The sequence below is a fragment of the Schistocerca cancellata genome, chromosome 1 (genome assembly GCF_023864275.1).
Source record: "Schistocerca cancellata isolate TAMUIC-IGC-003103 chromosome 1, iqSchCanc2.1, whole genome shotgun sequence".
Classification (NCBI taxonomy): Eukaryota; Metazoa; Arthropoda; class Insecta; order Orthoptera; family Acrididae; genus Schistocerca; species Schistocerca cancellata.
This window is the reverse complement of record NC_064626.1, coordinates 446180916-446202404: the sequence shown is the minus strand read 5'-3', so window position 1 is coordinate 446202404 and position 21489 is coordinate 446180916. Positions and strand designations below refer to the sequence as shown.

General features: G+C 43.4%; 1 protein-coding gene across 1 annotated transcript in view; it reads left to right on the top strand.

The window, feature by feature from the left end:
- Positions 1 to 21489, top strand: part of LOC126176644 (integrator complex subunit 9) — a 129264-nt gene that overhangs the window by 13629 nt on the left and 94146 nt on the right. The window contains exon 5 of the mRNA XM_049923805.1: positions 2353 to 2486. Coding sequence (XP_049779762.1) covers positions 2353 to 2486 — 134 coding nt within the window. The remainder of the gene's footprint in view (positions 1 to 2352; positions 2487 to 21489) is intronic.

Genomic DNA, 21489 nt, shown 5'->3' with positions numbered 1-21489 from the left:
CGAAGTTGGCCACTAATGATACTTTTCTGTAGATGCAGCATTGTCATAGAATAATCCTTTAGTAGTGATAATCACTGATTGTGTAATCCAACAATAATGGCTATTTTCAACAATTTACACGCAATGTTACATTTTTTAATTTTGAGAATCAAACGTCTGCCCATGTACCGCACATCCTGCCATAGTGCACTGAGAATATTGCCATGTATGCATCAGTCGCAGTGACAGATGGACCACACTACCCGGAAGCAGCGCCCTCGCTGGTGGAACTGTGACGAGTACATTGGAATGAAATGGCATAAGGGATTCCTTGCGACTCCACAGGTGCAGTGTATACCATACCACTGAATCCCAGGGTAGTAGCCTGAGACCTGTTGACTGTGGTAAAGGTATCTTCCAGCTGTTTCTGGAAGGTGGCTAATTTTCCTCTTTCGTTGCACACAATAGGAACAGTTTCTACCCATTTTGAACTGTCTCCTACTACAGAACAAAACCAAGCGATTGAACATGAATGAAGGAATTATAGTAAACCAGCTCTTGGATGAACAGTTAAAAGTAATTGATTTGTGTGGCTCTTAGCTATGCGAGCCCCAAACTACATGACTGCTGCAGAAAGTGGAATATAATGCTTTGTAGTTTCCTGATTTGAATTTTGATTTGAATATTTGGTGAAGCAGGCACAAGTGTCAAGACTAGTGTGTTTAGAGGATTAGTGCAGTGGAATTTTGTACCTACATAAACTGTTTGTAGCTTACATTAACTGTTGATTAGTGATATCAGTGTAGAAAACTGAACAATGTTTGTGCACCAGTGTACACATAGGCTGATGAGCCAAAATATTATGACCACTGCTGACTGCCAGATAGACTGCTACCTGCTGGCATTGCACATGATGTGGTAGGAATGTATGTAAGTGGCCCAGAGGTGAATCATTTTAATGATGATGTGGGCTACAAATTGAGATATCCTCTGGTAGAAGCAACTTTGATAATGAGGTGATTGCTGTTGCCCAGCACTTGGGAATGACCGTTTTGGAAATGGCAAAGTTGATGAGCTGTTTGCCTGCTGCTGTTGTGAGCATCTTTAGAAAGCAGTTGAATGACAGCAAAACCATGAGTAGATGACAGGTTGTTGAATGTCCATGCCTCGTCACAGAAAGTGGTGGTCAGAGACTTGCTCACACTGTAAAGCAAGATAGGTATCAGTCTGTGAAAATCTTACAACAGAGTATAATGCTGATGCAGGCACAACTGTTCTGTAGTGCACTGTTCAATGCACATTGTTGAACAATTAGCCTCACAGCAGAAGACCCCCTGTGTGTTCACCTGGTGAGATACTGACATTGTTGTGTGAGGATCGTAATAGTCAACTCACGTTGATGTCTTGGCCACCAAATTCACCTGATTTGGGCTCAGTGGAGCACATCTAGTATGCCATCAGGCACGAGCTCCATACCTGCAGGCCATTGGTCCATAATCTACAGGTATTACACAATTTGTGTTTAGATATTAGGTGCCACATACCTTCAGAAACCACCAAGGACTTGTCAAATCCTCGCCATCCAGAATTGCTACTGGACTGCATTCCACAATCAAGCAGATAGTCATAATGCTTTGGCTCATGAGGATGTTATCACATCAGCCCTTGATTTGAAGAAATAAGTATTGCCAGTGATGATGCTGGAATAGGTAGTGGTGAAAAGATCAGTAATGTGAAGACCATCACAAACTCAGCCAGAACAGAAATAAGTTGAAGAGGAGCACAGGGGTTGGCCAGGTTGTTATGGGAAGAGTAATGGTTTTGGGGTATAGTTTCAGAAAATCGCCACCCAGGAGGAAAGTTCATTGGTTTATTCAAAGCAGGGATCATGTCGTGGGATGAAAGATACATCCCATTCTTTATTTTCAGAAGAGTCAGTAGTTTTGGAATTGGTTTAGGTAGCAGTGAAAATGTGCTTGTGAAGCAAGGCGGTGAGGTAACTGTGAGAAAAGGAGATAATTAATAAGAGTAGCTGTGTGTTTGTGTAGCAACCATTTGTACATATTTCTGCTGTCCATCTGATAAATAACTACTCTTCAAAAATAATTGAATAAGTGTATAATATATTATCAGTTCTTTTGTGCTCCTTGTTTCAGTTGATTTTATTGTGGTGAGTGTGTGAAAGTGATTCCTTCAAATATGAGTGTTATTTCTTCTGCACTTGTATAATACGCAGTAATTCTGCCATTTCATTGATCAGCCTCCGTTCTGTGTGTTGCGCTATGGTGAACATTGTTTGTGGTTGTCACTCCATTAATTAGTATTATTTTATCATTTATATATTTTTTTCAATGTTTTCTATTTGTTTACTAGGATGTGTATGGAGGTTTGGGAGTAATGGCTGTGAGTTCAGGTTACTGCCTGGGCTCCAGCAACTGGGTTATAAGTTCGCATTATGAGAAGATTGCCTATGTGAGTGGATCCTCAACACTTACAACACATCCAAGGTAAATTATGGCCTTATAAATTGTAGCTGAAGCCATGAGCAGTTTTTGCATAAGAAAACACACAAAAGCTCAGGCATGTCAATTGATACTTCCCAGCAGTACACATTTAATAATTATACTTAACATGTCTCCCACTGAAAAGAGTGTTTTAAATAATTTGGTTTGTATCAAAATTTTCACTGATATGAATGAAGTTATTGTGATACTGTAAACAGTCTGTCCAAATCATTTATAAATATCTTGCCCATTATGTGAGCAAGTTGTACTACAGTTTCACAGTGTTATGATCATTGATGTGCTTGCTATCAGCAGTGTCCCCTGTTGTATTGGACTGTCAAACATAGGAAAACTGCACACTGCTGTGATATGCTCCTACTGATTGATTGTGCAGTAATATCATCCTTACAGCAAGTTACAGTTGCTCATCAAAATGGAAATTAATTTGAGGAAACTGATGTTACATGGAGGAAGTATGGCTGCCCACTGCTTACTTTCATGAGGTGAAATTCCTTGTAGGAAAAAATACCTACCTTTCGGAATATTTATGCTCCTTTCTCGTGAAGGAAAGAGGGATTGATTGTGGAAAGTTGGAGAAGGGAAGGGGAGGGAGAGGAGGGGTGCAGTTCACTCAGGTCGTGTATTAAGAAGGGACCTGCCTGGTGAGAGAATGAGGAGGCGTTTTCTGGTTTCAAGCATTTTTATTGACAATGCCTGAATTTTCACATCCTAAAGATACGCAATGTTGGGCCATGATAAAAATATCTTTTGCATAGTGGCTTTCTGGAGTGGCAGGAGGGGTTGATTTAGCCCCCACTCCCTCCCCATTCTCCCCCTCCACATCATTTATTAATAAAGAAGTAAAAGTCTGAGCTAAAAAGTTATGTGATAGGTTTAACTGCATACTGTTGCTAGACCTAAGTAAAATGAACCATAATGAACACTTAAGCCATGGACTGCACTTCAACAGAAAAGGAAAGGCCAAGCTACAAGTTAAATGAATCAGGCGAGAAATCTTTAAAACAGGATGACCCTGTTACCCTAGATTAGAAGCAAGAGGCTTATATACACTCCTGGAAATGGAAAAAAGAACACATTGACACTGGTTTGTCAGACCCACCATACTTGCTCCGGACACTGCGAGAGGGCTGTACAAGCAATGATCACACGCACGGCACAGCGGACACACCAGGAACCACGGTGTTGGCCGTCGAATGGCGCTAGCTGCGCAGCATTTGTGCACCGCTGCCATCAGTGTCAGCCAGTTTGCCGTGGCATACGGAGCTCCATCGCAGTCTTTAACACTGGTAGCATGCCGCGACAGCGTGGACGTGAACCGTATGTGCAGTTGACGGACTTTGAGTGAGGGCGTATAGTGGGCATGCGGGAGGCCGGGTGGACATACCGCCGAATTGCTCAACACGTGGGGCGTGAGGTCTCCACAGTACATCAATGTTGTCGCCAGTGGTCGGTGGAAGGTGCACGTGCCCGTCGACCTGGGACCGGACCGCAGCGACGCACGGATGCACGCCAAGACCGTAGGATCCTACGCAGTGCCGTAGGGGACTGCACCGCCACTTCCCAGCAAATTAGGGACACTGTTGCTCCTGGGGTATCGGCGAGGACCATTCACAACAGTCTCCATGAAGCTGGGCTACGGTCCCGCACACCGTTAGGCCGTCTTCCGCTCACGCCCCAACATCGTGCAGCCCGCCTCCAGTGGTGTTGCGACAGGCGTGAATGGAGGGACGAATGGAGACGTGTCGTCTTCAGCGATGAGAGTCGCTTCTGCCTTGGTGCCAATGATGGTTGTATGCGTGTTTGGCGCCGTGCAGGTGAGCGCCACAATCAGGACTGCATACGACCGAGGCACACAGGGCCAACACCCGGCATCATGGTGTGGGGAGCGATCTCCTACACTGGCCGTACACCACTGGTGATCGTCGAGGGGACACTGAATAGTGCACGGTACATCCAAACCGTCATCGAACCCATCGTTCTACCATTCCTAGACCGCAAGGGAACGTGCTGTTCCAACAGGACAATGCACGTCCGCATGTATCCCGTGCCACCCAACGTGCTCTAGAAGGTGTAAGTCAACTACCCTGGCCAGCAAGATCTCCGGATCTGTCCCCCACTGAGCATGTTTGGGACTGGATGACGCGTCGTCTCACGCGGTCTGCACGTCCAGCACGAACGCTGGTCCAACTGAGGCGCCAGGTGGAAATGGCATGGCAAGCGGTTCCACAGGACTACATCCAGCATCTCTACGATCGTCTCCATGGGAGAATAGCAGCCTGCATTGCTGCGAAAGGTGGATATACACTGTACTAGTGCCGACATTGTGCATGCTCTGTTGCCTGTGTCTATGTGCCTGTGGTTCTGTCAGTGTGATCATGTGATGTATCTGACCCCAGGAATGTGTCAATAAAGTTTCCCCTTCCTGGGACAATGAATTCACGGTGTTCTTATTTCAATTTCCAGGAGTGTATATATACCTCACTTCTGTTCACTTGAAGGAAAGCTGTAACTACGAAATAAGTGACCAGTCATTGCAATACGTTACTAAAGACCCAGTTAACGCTACAGGTGATTGTAAAAATTGTAACCCAAATAAATGTTGATGGTGTTAGGACAGCAACCAGCCACAAATTTACTTTGAGTTCCTTTATTCAAAGGAAACCGTTACTGGTTTCGAATCGTTGCGATTCATCATCAGACGGTTTACACGCTTTCTTTCTGACATTTGGTGTGTTTTTATAGATTAATTGTCCTAAAATATAAATAAAACATAATTACAAATACGCCACGCACAGATGGTTGCGTTACAGATTTTCGTTGCGTGTGAATTACGTGAAACATCGGTTTCGAGTGATTGTTTTCATAACGTTCGTCCATTCAATGTAAATGCATTCCCACTGCATCCTCATTGTTGCACACATAATAGTTCTCACTGTACACTTTAGATTTGTCGCTGAGATCATTTCAACCACGCACCACATGTTTTGATACATACAAAGAGCTTACAAACAATGAGTGTCACAGATGCTATGATATATCGTAACATTTGACGATGATGTCCTATGTTTGGAAAGGATCATATATTCATTTACAAAACTGTAATGCCTTTTATATTAGTACAGAGAGATTGATTTTTTTTTTTTAAATCTGATATTGCTAATTTAGTTATATAGTTTTTTTATATATATTTAGAACTATATAGGTGAAATAGTATATTATTTTATTACATTTGGCAGCATGAGAATTATAGTAACATATAAATTTGCTACTTGATCTGCAGATAGGTGTATTAATATTATTTGCTTTGGAGGCTGGAAAGTAATTTTTGGAAATTTTTCAGGAAAGGGGTGTTAGCCAATGTAATTTGTGCAAGGTGTTAAATCAGCAAGATGTTCTGTTAATGAAAACGCGTTTTAATGTTTGATATCTCAGACACAGATTGAATTTATTGCAAATATTCATAGAGGAACAAACCACTCTTATGTTGGTTACAGATTCTAATCTATAATAAATTATGGATTAGAAGGTGACTTATTAGCAAACAGTTGTTGCAGTCAATGCCATTAAGATGGTGGTGTGGAGTTTGTTAGCAAACATGTAGTAGTTAAAAAAATCTTTTCTTGAACACCGCTCTGCAGGTGGTTCAGTTGAAATGACACATGTCATGCTCCACAGTAATGATCTTAAGTAAATAAGCATAAAGTGATTGGTGTGTATTGTCCACCAAATGTAATATGCTTTGTTGAGAGATTTATTAGAATAGGTGGCCAGACTGGTCCTAGTGACCTTACTATATTTGGTGACATTAACACAGATGCAAATTCTAATAATGCAGTAAATTTGAAGCTCACTGATGTATCAAGCTCAGATAATTTTGTAAATATAGTACGCTCGGACAATAATGACACATGCTCCATTAGAATAGATTATGTTGCAATCATCAGAAATATTATAGATAAGGTAAAGTGTAGTAACCTAGACTTTAATTACTCTGACCACTTTTTTCAGGTGGTAGAGTACATAAATTGAGCTACACCAAAAATAACAAGGGTTGTTCTACAGAAACAAACTGAATATACCAGAGGAGAATAGTGACTCTGTGTACAAGCTGAAAGGGTCTGACAGCAAATGGAATGAGTTCTATTTAAGCCTGGTGAGCAACCTAAAAGGTTGTTAAGCATTGCTGAAATGCAAATAATCGTAGGCTGTAGCTTCCACTGTGTCAGATAGGCTCAGCAAGAATATACATGATCTAAACCTGCTTTATATAGCTGCTATGGAACAGATTTTTAGGGAAAATACAAGCAGGCAAAGAAAACATTTAAAAGTGAAATTACAGACAATAGGAAGTAGATTAACCCCTTAACTTTAAACCCCAAGTTCTCATTTTTATTACCTTAGCAGACCTTGATATTCTTCCACCTGTAAGCTCTCAGGTTTTCAAATCTCGTTCACTGCAGTCCTTAACAAACACCTGCGGTAAGTCTCCCGAGACCCACTGTTGTGGGTGACTTTTCTGAAATCTAGCCCTTTTCCTAGACCTCTCTATCCTTTTCCTTCCCCTTCAACCCTTCTGCCTGCTGAAGGAGCCACTGGCTCAGAAAGATTGCCTAATTGTACCTTTCTTTTATGTGTGTGTCGTGCCTCCACTCGATGAGTAATTTTTTACCTAACTTTTGTAGTATGTGACCTATTTTGTAAATATAATTATTTTTCGTATTATACTGCTAGCTCCAGGCAAAAAAATAATATAAAGAAAGTAAATGAATAAATAAGACTTTGTGAGGATATGAGCAGTGAGGGGAGAAGAGTGTCGATCCCTTCCCCTCGCCTATTCCCCCTACCTGATGCTGACACCATTACAAATATTTTGTGCTTATACAAAAGTGGAGGTGACACACTCAAATACAAAAGAAGCTCTTCCAATTAGTGCTGATCTTCTCCACTACTGGCAGAACCAGTAAAGAGTCTTCTCATTGTGGGCAAACTGTATTCCATTCTGTTACATCAGCATTTCTGTGTTCACTGTTGTTCATCTGTAACTGCCAGCATAGCATTTAATTACTATTATAGTATATGATTTATGATCGATTTAGCCCAAATACCTCAATAGCAATATAGACCACTGAATAAAATAATGGAATCCTATTATAAAATCCAGTTGCAGTTGATTTTACTTCTAGGTGTTGTAGCCCTCAGAGATTAATGGGATCACTTTCTCAGAATATGTCAGTTTAATTTTTATTTATTTATTTATTTGTTATGAAAGAGTGCCTGTCGTGCTTTTGTTGGGGCATAATGTAAAACTGATAAAGCAAAGGATATAATCATTCAAAGCAAGTATCTTGTTTCGGCAAGTACCTTGTTTGTGAATGAGTTTGTGTAATTTCAGCACCTCCTGGTTTCAGTGAAATATTTAAGCATTGTGTGAACTACAGCAGACATTGCCACAGTAAGAAGTCCATGCAGTTTTGTATTTGTCATCACTCATTGTTACTGTACCACAGCAAGACAAACAAAAATACACCATGAAGAAGTACATGGTAAAATAGCTCTGATGCCAGTGGAAGTAGTTGACAATTCTTCCCTGGGTCGATGCAGATTCTTTATAATAGGAAATTCTAAGGAATTGGCAAATTTTGTAAATGACCATTTCCATGGTATGACAGAGGAGTTGCAGCAAAATCTTTCTAAAACATATGTATCACTCACAGTGACTTACACAGCAAGCACAATAATGATGTTTCCCACAACAGAGATTTAATTCGAGAAGGTAATACAGAAATTAGAAATAAGATGTCAGCAGTGATAGATGAGGTCACCAGTCTGTGTTCTGGAGGCACACATAGGCAGCATACGAGACATATTAACTGAGTTCTTTATTTCATTTTTTTCCAGAGTACCTAAAGCATGCATTAGTTGTATCCTTACTAAAGAAAGGTAATACAGAGAGTATTGAAAACTACAGGCTAGTTTCACTACTGTCGCCATTCTCAAAACTGGGTCATGATAGACAGACTAATGAATGACATAAATAAATACATCCTTTTCAGTGAATCACAATTTGGTTTCTGAAGTGGGAAAAATACAGTATTGATTGTTTCAGAGTTCACATAAGTGATAATTGAAGCTCTTAAGGGGCTCCGGAAAGGCTCAAAATCATGAAAAGTTCAATTTTTACTTTTTTGCGTTTTCTGAATCTGCAGACTATTACCTTTTAATAGATATATAATTTATTCAATTCCGAAGACTACAACTATTTTTAAATTATTTTTGAAATGTGTTCTACATGGGCGTGACCCACTGTGGCGCTGTTAAACTGCTGTCAAATGGTGTTATTATTAACGTCCGTGTTCATCAGGTACATTTTAGTGATGTGAGATAAAGTATGTGTTGTGGCTAACCTGTGATGGTTCAATATATATCGCTGGTGTGATTGTCGATTGTTTCATGTTTATTTACTCTGTCGTTATCTCGAAAATATTCGTAATTAATTCTGTTTCTTGAGTCTCTGTTTTGTTGAAGTATAATAATGAGTAAAAGTAAAGTTATTAGAAATCCTCTGAAAGCTTTTAAGAAAAGGAGAAATGTTGGAAAGCCAAAGGTATGTGTTATTACTGTAAACAATAAAGACGATAACCAAGTGAGTGAACCTAACCTCTCAAGTACACTTGCCCATAGCAGTCAAAGTGGGAAAGAAAATACTTCACAGAAGAAGCTTGGTTCAATGAGTGAAAACTATGAATGTTTTATGGGCGAATCGGAAGTGAATGAAATATTTGATATGTCGGTTCTCAAAGGAATTTTTTCAAACTGTGTAAGATGTATTCATTGTAGTGAAGTTGGTCTGGAACTCTCCATAATAAAGCACGTAGGACTTGCTAGTGAAATACAACTGAAATGTGATAAGTGTTCATACATGACCACCTTTTGGAACAGTGTTGCAGTAACTGCAACTGAAGAAAATGGTAGCAAAATCTACGAACCCAACATTGGATTTGTTTATTCCTTGCGTTCAGTTGGTAAGGGTGCTACTGCAGGTGCAATTTTCTGTGGCATAATGAATCTTCCAAATCCCCCAACCAAGTTTACGACCTATAATAAATTAATAGGGTCTAAAGTAGAAGACGTCTGTATAGAATCTATGAATAACGCTGTGGAAAAGGCAGTAATGGAAAATAATGGTAACAGAGATTTGACTGCAGCGTTCGATGGTACCTGGCATAAACGGGGACACACATCTCTTCATGGTGTAGTATCTGCCACCAGTATGTATATAGGGAAAGTTTTAGATGTAGCAGTAATATCAAAGTATTGTAGATGTCCACAAAAATATAAAGGTACACATGAAAATAATTGCAAAGCTAACTATAGTGGCAGTAGTGGAGGAATGGAAGTGGCTGGTGTTGCCAGTATATTCCAGCATTCTAAGGCGTGTGATAAAGTGCGATATGTTAATTACCTTGGTGACGGTGATTCTAAAAGTTTCAAACATGTTCAAGGACTGAAGCCCTATGGTGATGATGTTGTAGTGCAGAAATTTGAGTGTATTGGACACGTACAGAAGCGAATGGGAACAAGACTTCAGTGACTGAAAGCTTCGTACAAAAAACAAAAACTCAGTGATGGTAAAGGGTTGGATGGGAAGGGAAGGTTAACTGACAGTGTAATTGACAAAATACAGACCTATTATGGAATGGCTATTAGGAAAAATACACAAAGTGTCGACGAAATGAAGAAGGGTGTTTGGGCTCTTTTTTTTCATACTTCTTCAACCGATGAAAATCCCCAACATAGCTTGTGTCCCAAAGAAGAAGACAGTTGGTGTAAATATAACAAAGGATTGCTAACTGGTGAAGTGTACACTCATAAGCATAGTCTGCCTCATGCAATAATGGAGGTGATAAAACCTATTTTCAGAGACTTAGCAGCACCTGAATTGTTGAAAAAGTGTATTCACTGAAAAACTCAAAACCCCAATGAAAGTGTAAATAGTGTTATATGGTCGAGAATCCCCAAGACTGTATTTGTTGGAATAGAAACACTTCACTTTGGTGTGTATGATGCTGTTGCGACTTTCAATGATGGCAACATTGTAAGGTGCAAGGTATTTAGAAATATGGGAATGAAGATAGGTTCTAACATGGTACGAGCGATGCTTGCTTTAGACAAGGAACGCCTTCGGGCTGCAGACAGGGCTGTAAAGAGTCTAGAAATACAAGCAAGAGTAAACAGGAGGAGGAACAAGAGGAAGCTGGAGGAGGAGTTTGCAGAGGATGAAGATAATCCATCCTATGGACCTGGAATGCACTAAAAAGTTAATCCAATCTTTGTCGCTCGATTCCCAAAACTTTTATTTTCTCATACTAATTACATGTTTTCTAAGTATCTTCCAAACATATTTGTTTCAAACTTTCAGTAAATGTTACACAGTACCTTCTGCATAATTTAACACAGCCTTTTTCCAAAAAACTGTATATTTTTGAATATATAAATAAAAAATTGCAAAAAATGTTGTGAATTTTCATTACAATTGAAAAAAAATCATCTTTAATAACTGAACTAAAATTTTGTAAAATCCCTGTGTTAAGTTGTAGCCCATATTCCAATAAATAATCTGTAAAAAGTTCAACTTCCTACCTCAAATACTTTGTGAGGAAAGATGTAATTTATAAGCGTTATTTTAACATTGCAAGTATAGGGCGTTCCGGAGCCCCTTAAGCAGGGTAACTGTGTTATCTTAATATTTCGAAGGATTTTGATGTTATTGACCATAAAATACTTCTAGTTAGAAGCAGTAGGTGTAAGAGGAACAACAAACTAGTGGTACCAGTCTTACCTGAGAAACTGGTTGCAAAAGTTAGCGACAGCACAAATCTTCTGATGCTAAATTTTTAGTAAAACAATTGTTAGCCAAGAAACATATATTGGGTAGAGTGTTGGGTCCAGTCAATACTATCTGTAGAGGGGAGTTGAACCATATTACTGCACAGAGCAGCTGGTTTTTGGGTGCGGCAGAACTATAAATTTTAATATGGTTCCAAAATGATGAATTGAACAAGACAATTAAGATACAATTCAATCATAAAATCAAGTGCCTTACTGGAAATTGCCTACAGTATTGTGAAACAATGATAAATGAAGTGCTGGAGTTGGTCACCATGCTAGCATCTTTTAAAATAGTAAAGCTTGCTAGTGACGTGTTACCAACCAAATTTCTACCATATTCCTACACAGCCCTTGGAATGTATGTATGAGGGTCACTCCAAAAGAAATGCACACTATTTTTGTAAAAATACAGTTTCCATTCATCATGTGTGAAAGTTTTGCAGTGTGTAGATAAATCTTTCCTGTTTGTTTTCAAACTTAGTTCAACCTGTTCCCTTGAGTGGCGCTGTCACAGCACGTCTTTAAGATGGCTGCTACACTTGACGTTCGTCAGAAGCAACGTGCTGTCATAGAATTCCTGTGCTGTGAAAACGAGACAGTGGGAAACATCCACAAGAGGTTGAAAAAGGTGTATGGAGATGCTGCTGTCGATAGCAGTACAGTTAGTCGGCGGGCAAGCAGGTTACGTGATGAAAGCGGGCACGGCAATATTGAGGATTGTCCTCCCAGTGGCAGGCCTTGTACTGCACACACTCCAGACAATGTGCAGAGAGTTAATGAATTGGTGACTGCTGACAGACACATCACAGTGAACGAATTGTCATGCTACGTTGGGATAGGGGAAGAAAATGTTTGCAGAATACTGAAAGTGTAGGCGTTAAAGGTTTGTGCCAGGTGGGTTCCCAGGATGTTGACAGTGGCTCACAAAGAAACAAGAAAAACGGTATGCAGCGAACTTTTGGAACAGTACGAGAATGGCGGAGACGAATTCCTTGGAAGAATTGTGACAAGTGATGAAACATGGCTCCATCATTTTTCACCAGAGACAAAGAGGCAATCAATGGAATGGCATTCACCCAAGGAAAAAAAATTTAAAACCACACCTTCTGTTGGAAAAGTTATGGCTACGGTGTTTTTTGATTCCTGAAGGACTCTTGCTTGTGGACGTCATGCCAAGTGGAACCACTATAAATTCTGATGCATATGTGACGACACTGAAGAAACTTCAAGCTTAAGTGAGTCGTGTTCGACCACATTGGCAAAAGCAGGAGGTTTTGCTGTTGCACGACAATGCACAGCCACATGTCAGTCAAAAAACTATGGAAGCGATCACAAAACTCGGATGAACAACAGTGAAACACCTGCCTTACAATCCTGATGTGGCTCCATGTGACTATCATCTCTTTGTGAAACTGAAGGACTCTCTTCACAGAACAAGGTTTGAAGATAATGACTCCCTTGTGCACGCTGCCAAACAGTGGCTCCAACAGGTGGTCCAGAATTTTACCGTGTGGGTATACAGGCGCTGGTTCCAAGATGGCGTAAGGCAGTTGAGAGGGATGGAAATTATGTGGAGAAGTGAAAATATTGTTCCTAAAGGATGTATCTACACACTGTAAAACTTTCAAACATGTGAATAAAAGATGGAGTTAAAAAATAAGTGTGTGCATTTCTTTTGGAGTGACCCCTGTACATCAGCTTGAAAGCCACTAAAAAAACAAAAAAAATTTATAATTCATAGTACGATATAAATTTTATGATATTATGATAAACACTCAGATGGACATGTGAAAGTGTGTGTGTGTGTGTGTGTGTGTGTGTGTGTGTGTGTGTGATATATATAATAGAGGGAAACAATCCACGTGGGAAAAATACATATAAAAACAAAGATGCTGTAACATACCAAACGAAAGCATTATTATGTTGATAGAGACAATAAAAAACACACAAATTTCAAGCTTTCACAACCCAAGGTTGCTTCATCAGGAAAGAGGGAAAGATGAAAGGATGTGGGTTTTAAGGGAGAGAGTAAGGAGTCATTTCAATCCCGGGAGTGGAAAGACTTACCTTAGGGGGAAAAAAGGACAGGTATAAACTCGCACACACAGACATACCCATCCGCACATATACAGACACAGGACAGGTATACACTCGCGCGTGCACACCACTCCGCGCACACACACACACACACACACACACACACACACACACACACACACACACACACACGAGTGTGTACGCGTGAGTGTATACCTGTCCTTTTTTCCCCCTAAGGTAAGTCTTCCCGCTCCTGGGATTGGAATGATTCCTTACCCTTTCCCTTAAAACCCACATCCTTTTGTCTTTCCCTCTCCTTCCCTCTTTCCTGATGAAGCAACCTTGGGTTACGAAAGCTTGAAATTTGTGTGTTTTTTATTGTCTCTATCAACATACCAACACTTTCGTTTGGCAATAACAAAAAGCAAGGTTCAGTGTCAGGGAGGGGTGGTTGAGAGGGAGTTGGTTAGAGGTGGCGGGGGAATGGAGGAATTAGTGGACAGAGGGAGTGGGGAGGAGAGTAAATGTGTATCCAATTCTCATACGTATTTAGTAACTGCAAAGCATTACCAAGTTCGCCAGTAAAGAAATAAAGATAATTGTCATCATATGAGGGCCTGACCATTCCTAAGATAACTATAGCAGTATTACTGAGAAAAACACTTTGTATTATCTAAATCTACATACATACTCCGCAAGCCACCATATGGTGCATAGCAGTGGGTATCCTGTATCACTACCAGTCATTTCCTTTTCTGTTCCTCTCGAAGATAGAGCAAGGAGAATTTGACTGTCAGTATGCCTCCATGCATGCCCTGATGTCTCTAATCGTATCTTCAAAGGTCCTTAAGCGGAATGTATGTTAGCAGCTGTAGAATCACTCTGCAGCAAGCCTCAAATGCTGTTTCTCTAAATTTTCTCAGTAGAGCTCCTCGAAAAGAACATCACCTTCCCTCCAGTGATTCTAATTTGAATTTCCGAAGCATATCCATTACACTGGCTTGTTGTTCGAACTTACCAGTAACAAATCTAACAGCCTGTATTTGAACTGCTTTGATGTCTTCCTTTAATCCAAGCTGGTGTGGATAGCAACCACTCCAGCAGAACACAACAATGGGTCACGCTAGGGTCCTGTATGCGGTCTCCTTTACAGATGACCCTGACTTTCCTGAAATTCTCCAGATAAACCGAAGTCAGCTATCCCCCTCCATACTACAGTCTGTACATGCTTTCTCCTTTTCATATTGCTTTACAACATTGTGTGTAGATATTTAATTGATGTGACTATGTCAAGCAGACAACTGAAAGGAAGGGGAAACTACAGCTGTAATTTTTTCCGGTGGCATGCAGCTTTACTGTATGGTTAAATGATGATGGCGTCCTCTTGGGCAAAATATTCCAGAGGTAAAATAGTCCCCCATTCGGATCTCTGGGTGGGGACTACTCAGGAGGACGTTGTTATCACGAGAAAGAAAACTGGCGTTCTATGGGTTGGAGTGTGGAATGTCACATCCCTTAATCGGGCAGGTAGGTTCGAAAACTTAAAAAGGGAAATGGATGGGTTAAAGTTACATATAGTGGGAATTAGTGAAGTTCGGTGGCAGCATGAACAAGACTTCTGGACAGGTGAATACAGGGTTATAAATACAAAATCAAATAGGAATAGGTTTAATAATGAATAAAAAACTAGGAATGTGGGTAAGCTACTACAAACAGCATAGTGAATGCATTATTGTGGCCAAGATAGGTACGAAGCCCACGCCTACCACAGTAGTAAAAGTTTATATGCCAACTAGCTCCGCAGATGATGAAGAGATTGATGAAATGTATGATGAGATAAAAGAAATTATTCAAATAGTGAAGGAAGACAAAAATTTATTAGTCATGGATGACTGGAATTCAATAGTAGGAAAAGGAAGAGAAGGAAACATAGTTGGTCAATATGGAATGGAGTTATGGAATGAAAGAGGAAGCTGCCTGGTAGAATTTTGCACAGACCATAACTTTATCATAGCTAACACTTCATTCAAGAATCATAAAAGAAGGTTGTACACATGGAAGAAGCCTGGAGATACTGGAAGGTGTCAGATAGATTATATAATGGTAACACAGAGATTTAGGAACCAGGTTTTAAATTGTAAGATACTTCCAGGGGCAGATGTGGATTCTGACCACAATCTATTGGTTATGAACTGTAGATTAAAACTGAAGAAACTGCAAAAAGATGGGAATTTAAGGAGATGGGATCTGGATAAATTGAAAGAACTAGAGGTTGTAGAGAGTTTCAGGGTGAGCATTAGGGAACGATTGACAAGAATGGGGGAAAGAAATACAGTAGAAGAAGAATGGGTAGCTTTGAGAGATGAAATAGTGAAAGCAGCAGAGGATCAAGTAGGTAAAAAGACGAGGGCTAATAGAAATACTTGGGTAACAGAAGAGATATTGAATTTAATTGATGAAAGGAGAAAATACAAAAATGCAGTAAATGAAGCAGGTAAAAAGGAATACAAACGTCTCAAAAATGAGATCAACAGGAAGTGCAAAATGGCTAAGCAGGGTTGGCTAGAGGACAAATGTAAGGAAGCATGTATCACTAGGGGTAAGATAGATACTGCCTACAGGAAAATTAAGAAACCTTTGAGAAAGAAGAACTACTTGCATGAATATCAACAGCTTAGATGGAAACCCAGTTCTAAGCAAAGAAGGGAAAGCCGAAAGGTGGAAGGAGTATATAGAGGGTCTATAAAAGGGCGATGTACTTGAGGATAATATTATGGAAATGGAAGAGGAGGTAGAAGAAGATGAAATGGGAGATATGATACTCTGTGAAGAGTTTGACAGAGCACTGAAAGACCTAAGTCGAAACAACGCCCCGGGAGTAGACAACATTCCATTAGAACTATTGATAGCCTTGGGAGAGCCAGCCCTGACAAAACTCTACCACCTGGTGAGCAAGATGTATGAGACAGGCGAAATACCCTCAGACTTCAAGAAGAACATAATAATTCCAATCCCAATGAAAGTAGGTGGTGACAGGTGTGAAAATTACCGAACTAGCAGTTTAATAAGCCACGGCTGCAAAATACTAACACGAATTCTTTACAGACAAATGGAAAAACTGGCAGAAGCAGACATTGGGCCCCCCCTGCAGGTTCGGGGGTAAGAATAGGCCCGCAGTATTCCTGCCTATCTAAAAGGAGTCTCAAACGTTTTGTCGTTATGTGATGGTCCCCTCTCGGGATTGACCTCCGTGTTTCTAAATTTACCGAAGAGCGAGCCAATTGGGGAAGGGTGCCTTACGTGGTGCACCTTTAGCCGGCTTTCTCGTTGTTGCTTTGCTGTCCTGCTCGTTTTCCATCTCTTGGGCGAGGATATGTCCTTGGGTGTGATTACCTCGCTGCACTGTGCAGTGTTGCTTTTAGCTGCGACAACGACCTTGGACATTTTTGCTCCTAAGATCCAGCACGGTAGCCAGTCCGTTGTGGTGGGGCTGCCATGTACCCTGTTGGTTGTAGCCCCCTGACAACACAGGGATCGCTCTACTGATGCCTGAGCCGTTAACTCCCCACGTATGCCAAGGAGTAGATGCCCGTCTCCCTGGGGCATCAGGACTCCCAGCAATGGCTATCCTGCCAGGTGGCTATTGCTGCGGCTGGGTCGCGCCCGTGGGGAGGGCCCTTGGTCGGAGTAGGTGGCATCAGGGCGGATGATCAGCAATGAAGTGTGGTACATCATCTCTCGCTGGCGGCCAGCCGTCAGCAGTTTCTAAGCGTTCCAAAGCTCACTTTAAGGCTAATGTGTATGACCCCAAATCGTTCCCCTCCCTGGCCACACCATGGGAGGAACGAAAGGCTATGAATGACAGCAAAAGGTATTCGCCCCGGTATCTCGTCTGTACCAGAGCTGATGGGGAATCGTTTGTGTCTGTGAAGCCTCAGTTCTTTGTAGAACATTTAGAGGACAAGTTCGGGGAGGTGGAGGGCTTGTTCAAAATGTGGTCAGCATCAGTCTTAATAAAAACAGCATCCTCTGCCCAGTCACGAGCCTTGCTCGCTTGTACGAAGCTGGGGGATGTTTCTGTTACTATCACCCCGCATAAAAGCTTAAGTATGGTCCAGGGCATTATTTTTCACAGAGATCTTCTTTTACAGTCCAATGACGAGCTGCGTGCCAACTTAGAGCGACGAGGTGTCCATTTCATCAGGCGCATCCACCGGGGTCCGAGGGATCATCAGGTTGCCACCGGTGCCTTCATCTTGGCCTTCGAGGGTGACACATTACCTGAGAATGTCAAGGTGATGGTCTACCGTTGTGATGTCAAACCCTATATCCTTCCCCCGATGCGGTGTTTCAAGTGTTGGAAGTTCAACCATATGTCTTCTCACTGTGCTTCCACCCTCATCTGCCGCGATTGTGGTCGACCATCCCATCCTGATTCTCCATGTGCCCCGCCTCCCATCTGTGTCAACTGCGGGGAGCACCATTCCCCTTGCTCGCCGGACTGTAAGATTCTCCAGAAGGAGCGGAAAATAATGGAATACAAGACCCTGGATAGGCTGACCTACACTGAGGCTAAGCATAAGTTTGAACGACTGCATCCAGTACACATGATGTCCACTTATGCTTCCACTGTCACTCCTGTTACAGTTCCCATAGCTGCACCACACACCGTTAGCTCTCAGAGCCAGAGAACCACACCTGCCCCCTGGATGGTGGGGGGGGGGGGCACTAAACTCCCTGTTGCTCCTGCTCCATCTACTTCAGGAGCAATGCCCCCCCAACCATCAGTGACATTAGCTCCCCCTTCCCAGCCGGAGAAGCGTAAGACTTCTTCAGCTCCTCTTGCAAGGAAGGGGTCCCTTGTGGACCTCCCTTCGCAAGTTCCGACCGGTACACAAGCGGACACTCTCAAGTGGCTCAAACAACCACCGGTCCCTGGTCCTAGGGCCTCACAGTCGTCGTCTGTCCCTAAGACTGGCCCAGTGAAGCCCTCCCAGCCTGAACCACCGAAGGCACAGCGAAATAAGCCGAAAAAGAAAAAGCTACCCAAGAATCCCAACATTGCGGTGGCACCCGTCCCACTGCTTCCTACAAGCTCAGCGTCTGAGGACGAGGTCGAGGTTCTGGCATCTGCTGCAGACCTGGATCTCGCTGGCCCCTCAGACGCCATGGATGTCACTCGCGCGGGTACTGAATCGGTGGCAGCGAGTGAACAAGCGGCGTAAATTGCCTTCCCAGTCCCTTCACGCCTTTCTCAGCCATGGACAATATCATCCTCCAGTGGAACTGCAGCGGTTTCTTCCACCATCTAGCTGAGCTCCGACAACTTATCACCCTTCACCCTTTCTTCTGCATTGCTCTTCAGGAAACTTGGTTTCCAGCAATGCGAACCCCTGCCCTCCGTGGCTATAGAGGTTATTATAAGAACCGGGCAGTTTATGAAAGGGTGTCTGGTGGTGTCTGCATCCATGTCCTTAACTCTCTTCACAGCGAGTCTGTCCCTCTACAAACAGCTTTAGAGGCTGTCGCTGTTCGGGTGTGGACGCCACAGGCTGTTACCGTCTGCAGTCTTTACCTTCCAACGGATGGTGATGTTCCACAGCATGTCCTGGCTGCACTGATAACCCAATTGCCACCACCTTTCTTGTTACAGGGCGACTACAACACCCATAATCCTCTGTGGGGTGGGTCAGTGGCAACAGGTCGAGGCGCCACAATTGAGCACATATTGGCACAGCTCGATCTTTCCATTTTAAATGATGGTGCCGTCACTCACTTCAGCATGGCACATGGCACGTACTGCGCCATCGACCTTTCGATCTGCAGCCCTAGCCTCTTACCTTCTGTCCAATGGAGAGTGCATGACGACCTGTGTGGTAGTGACCACTTTCCGATCTTTCTGTCACTGCTACAGCGTCACTCTTCTGGGCGCCCTAGCAGATGGACTATGAATAAGGCTGACTGGGACTTGTTCTCCTCCATTGCCGCTATTGAGCCTCTCTCTAATGACGCCATGGATGTGGTGGTTCACTCGGTCACCATCGGCATTGTTACTGCTGCAGAATCTTCCATTCCCCGTTCCTCTGCGTCCCCTCGGAGGAGGACTGTGCCTTGGTGGTCGCCTGAGATTGCTGAGGCGATTAAAGATCGCCGGCGGGCGCTACAGCGTCACAAGCGACATCCCTCCATTGAACACCTCATCACCTTCAAACGGCTGTGTGCGCGGGCCCGCCGTCTTGTCCGCCAACGCAAGCAGGAGTGCTGGGAGCGGTATGTGTCCACCATCGGCCTCCATGTCTCTCCATCGCATGTCTGGGCCAAGATCCGACGCCTCTATGGCTATTGGACCCCTGTCAGCGTCCCTGCGCTCTTATTGAATGGAGCAGTTTGTACAGACTCAGATGAAATTGCCAACAGCTTGGCAGAGCATTTTGCTCTGAGTTCCGCTTCTTCCAATTACCCACTGGCCTTCCGCTCCATTAAAGAGCAGATGGAATGTCGGCACCTTTCTTTTCGCACCCACCATCCTGAATCCTACAATGTTCCATTCAGTGAGTGGGAATTTCACAGGGCCCTCGCTGCTTGTCCCGATACTGCACCTGGCCCAGATAGCATCCACTGTCAGATGCTGAAACACCTTTCAGTGGACTGCCAGCGACGGCTCCTCGACCTTTACAACCGTATTTGAGTCGAGGGTGAGTTTCCGTTGCAATGGCGGGAAAGTATTGTTATCCCCATTCTGAAACCAGGCACGAACCCTTTGGAGGTGGACAGCTACCGTCCCATTAGCCTCACCAACGTTCTTTGCAAGTTTCTTGAACTGATGATGAGCCGGCGGTTGAATTGGGTACTGGAGTCTTGGGGCCTTCTGGCTCCGTCTCAGGGTGGGTTCCGTAAAGGCCGCTCCGCCGCCAACAATCTGGTGAGCTTGGTGTCGGCCATCCGTACTGCCTTTGCCCGCCATCAGCACCTGGTCGCTGTCTTTTTCGACATGCAGAAGTCGTACGATACGACATGGCTTCATCACATCCTTTCTACGCTTCATGAATGGGGTCTTCGGGGCCCTCTGCCGATCTTTATCTGAAATTTTCTGTCATATCGTACCTTCCGCGTGCAAGTCGTGGCCTCCCATAGTTCCTCCGAGTCCAGGAGAATAGGGTACGACAGGGATCTGTCCTCAGTGTCTGCCCATTTTTAATTGCAATAAACGGGCTCGCTGCAGCCTTGGGAAATTCTGTCTCCGCTTCCCTGTATGCTGACGACTTCTGCCTTTACTATAGCTCTATTGGCATTGCAGCTGCTGAACGTCAGCTACAGGGCGCTATTTGTAAGGCGCAGTCTTGGGCTGTCGCTCATGGGTTCCAGTTTTCGGCAGCCAAGACCTGCGTTATGCATTTCTGCCGGCGACGCACTGTTCACCTGGAGCCACGGCTCTATCTTGACGGCGAATTTCTTGCTGTGGTAGAGTCACATAGGTTTTAGGGGGTGGTTCTTGATGCCCGGTTGATTTGGCTGCCTCACATTCAGCAGCTTAAACAGAAGTGTTGGCGGCATCTTAATGCTCTGCGATGCTTGAGCCACACCAGCTGGGGCGCTGACCAATCTACACTCTTACGGCTCTCCCAGGCGTTAATCCAGTCTCGTCTGGATTATGGGAGCCTGGCTTATGGCTCAGCTTCCCCATCTGCGTTGTGGGTGCTGGACTCAATCCTCTACAGCGGGATACGCCTTGTCACTGGTGCTTTTCGGACCAGCCCTGTGGACAGCATACTTGTGGAGGCGGGTGTCCCTCCACTGCGGTCCGGCACCAACGTTTGCTGGCCGCTTATGCTGCCCATGTTTTCAGCTTGCCCGGGCATCCTAACTATCGTCTACTGTTCCCACAGTCACACGTCCATCTTCCAGAACGTTGGCCCAGGGCTGGATGTAGGATCGCGGTCCACATCGGAGAGCTTCTCTCCGGGCTTGGGGCTTTACCTCTTCCGCCTTCTTTCCGGGCACCTCTGTGTACACCCCCGTGGTGTGTGCCTCACCCTCGCCTTCAGCTGGAATTGGCACA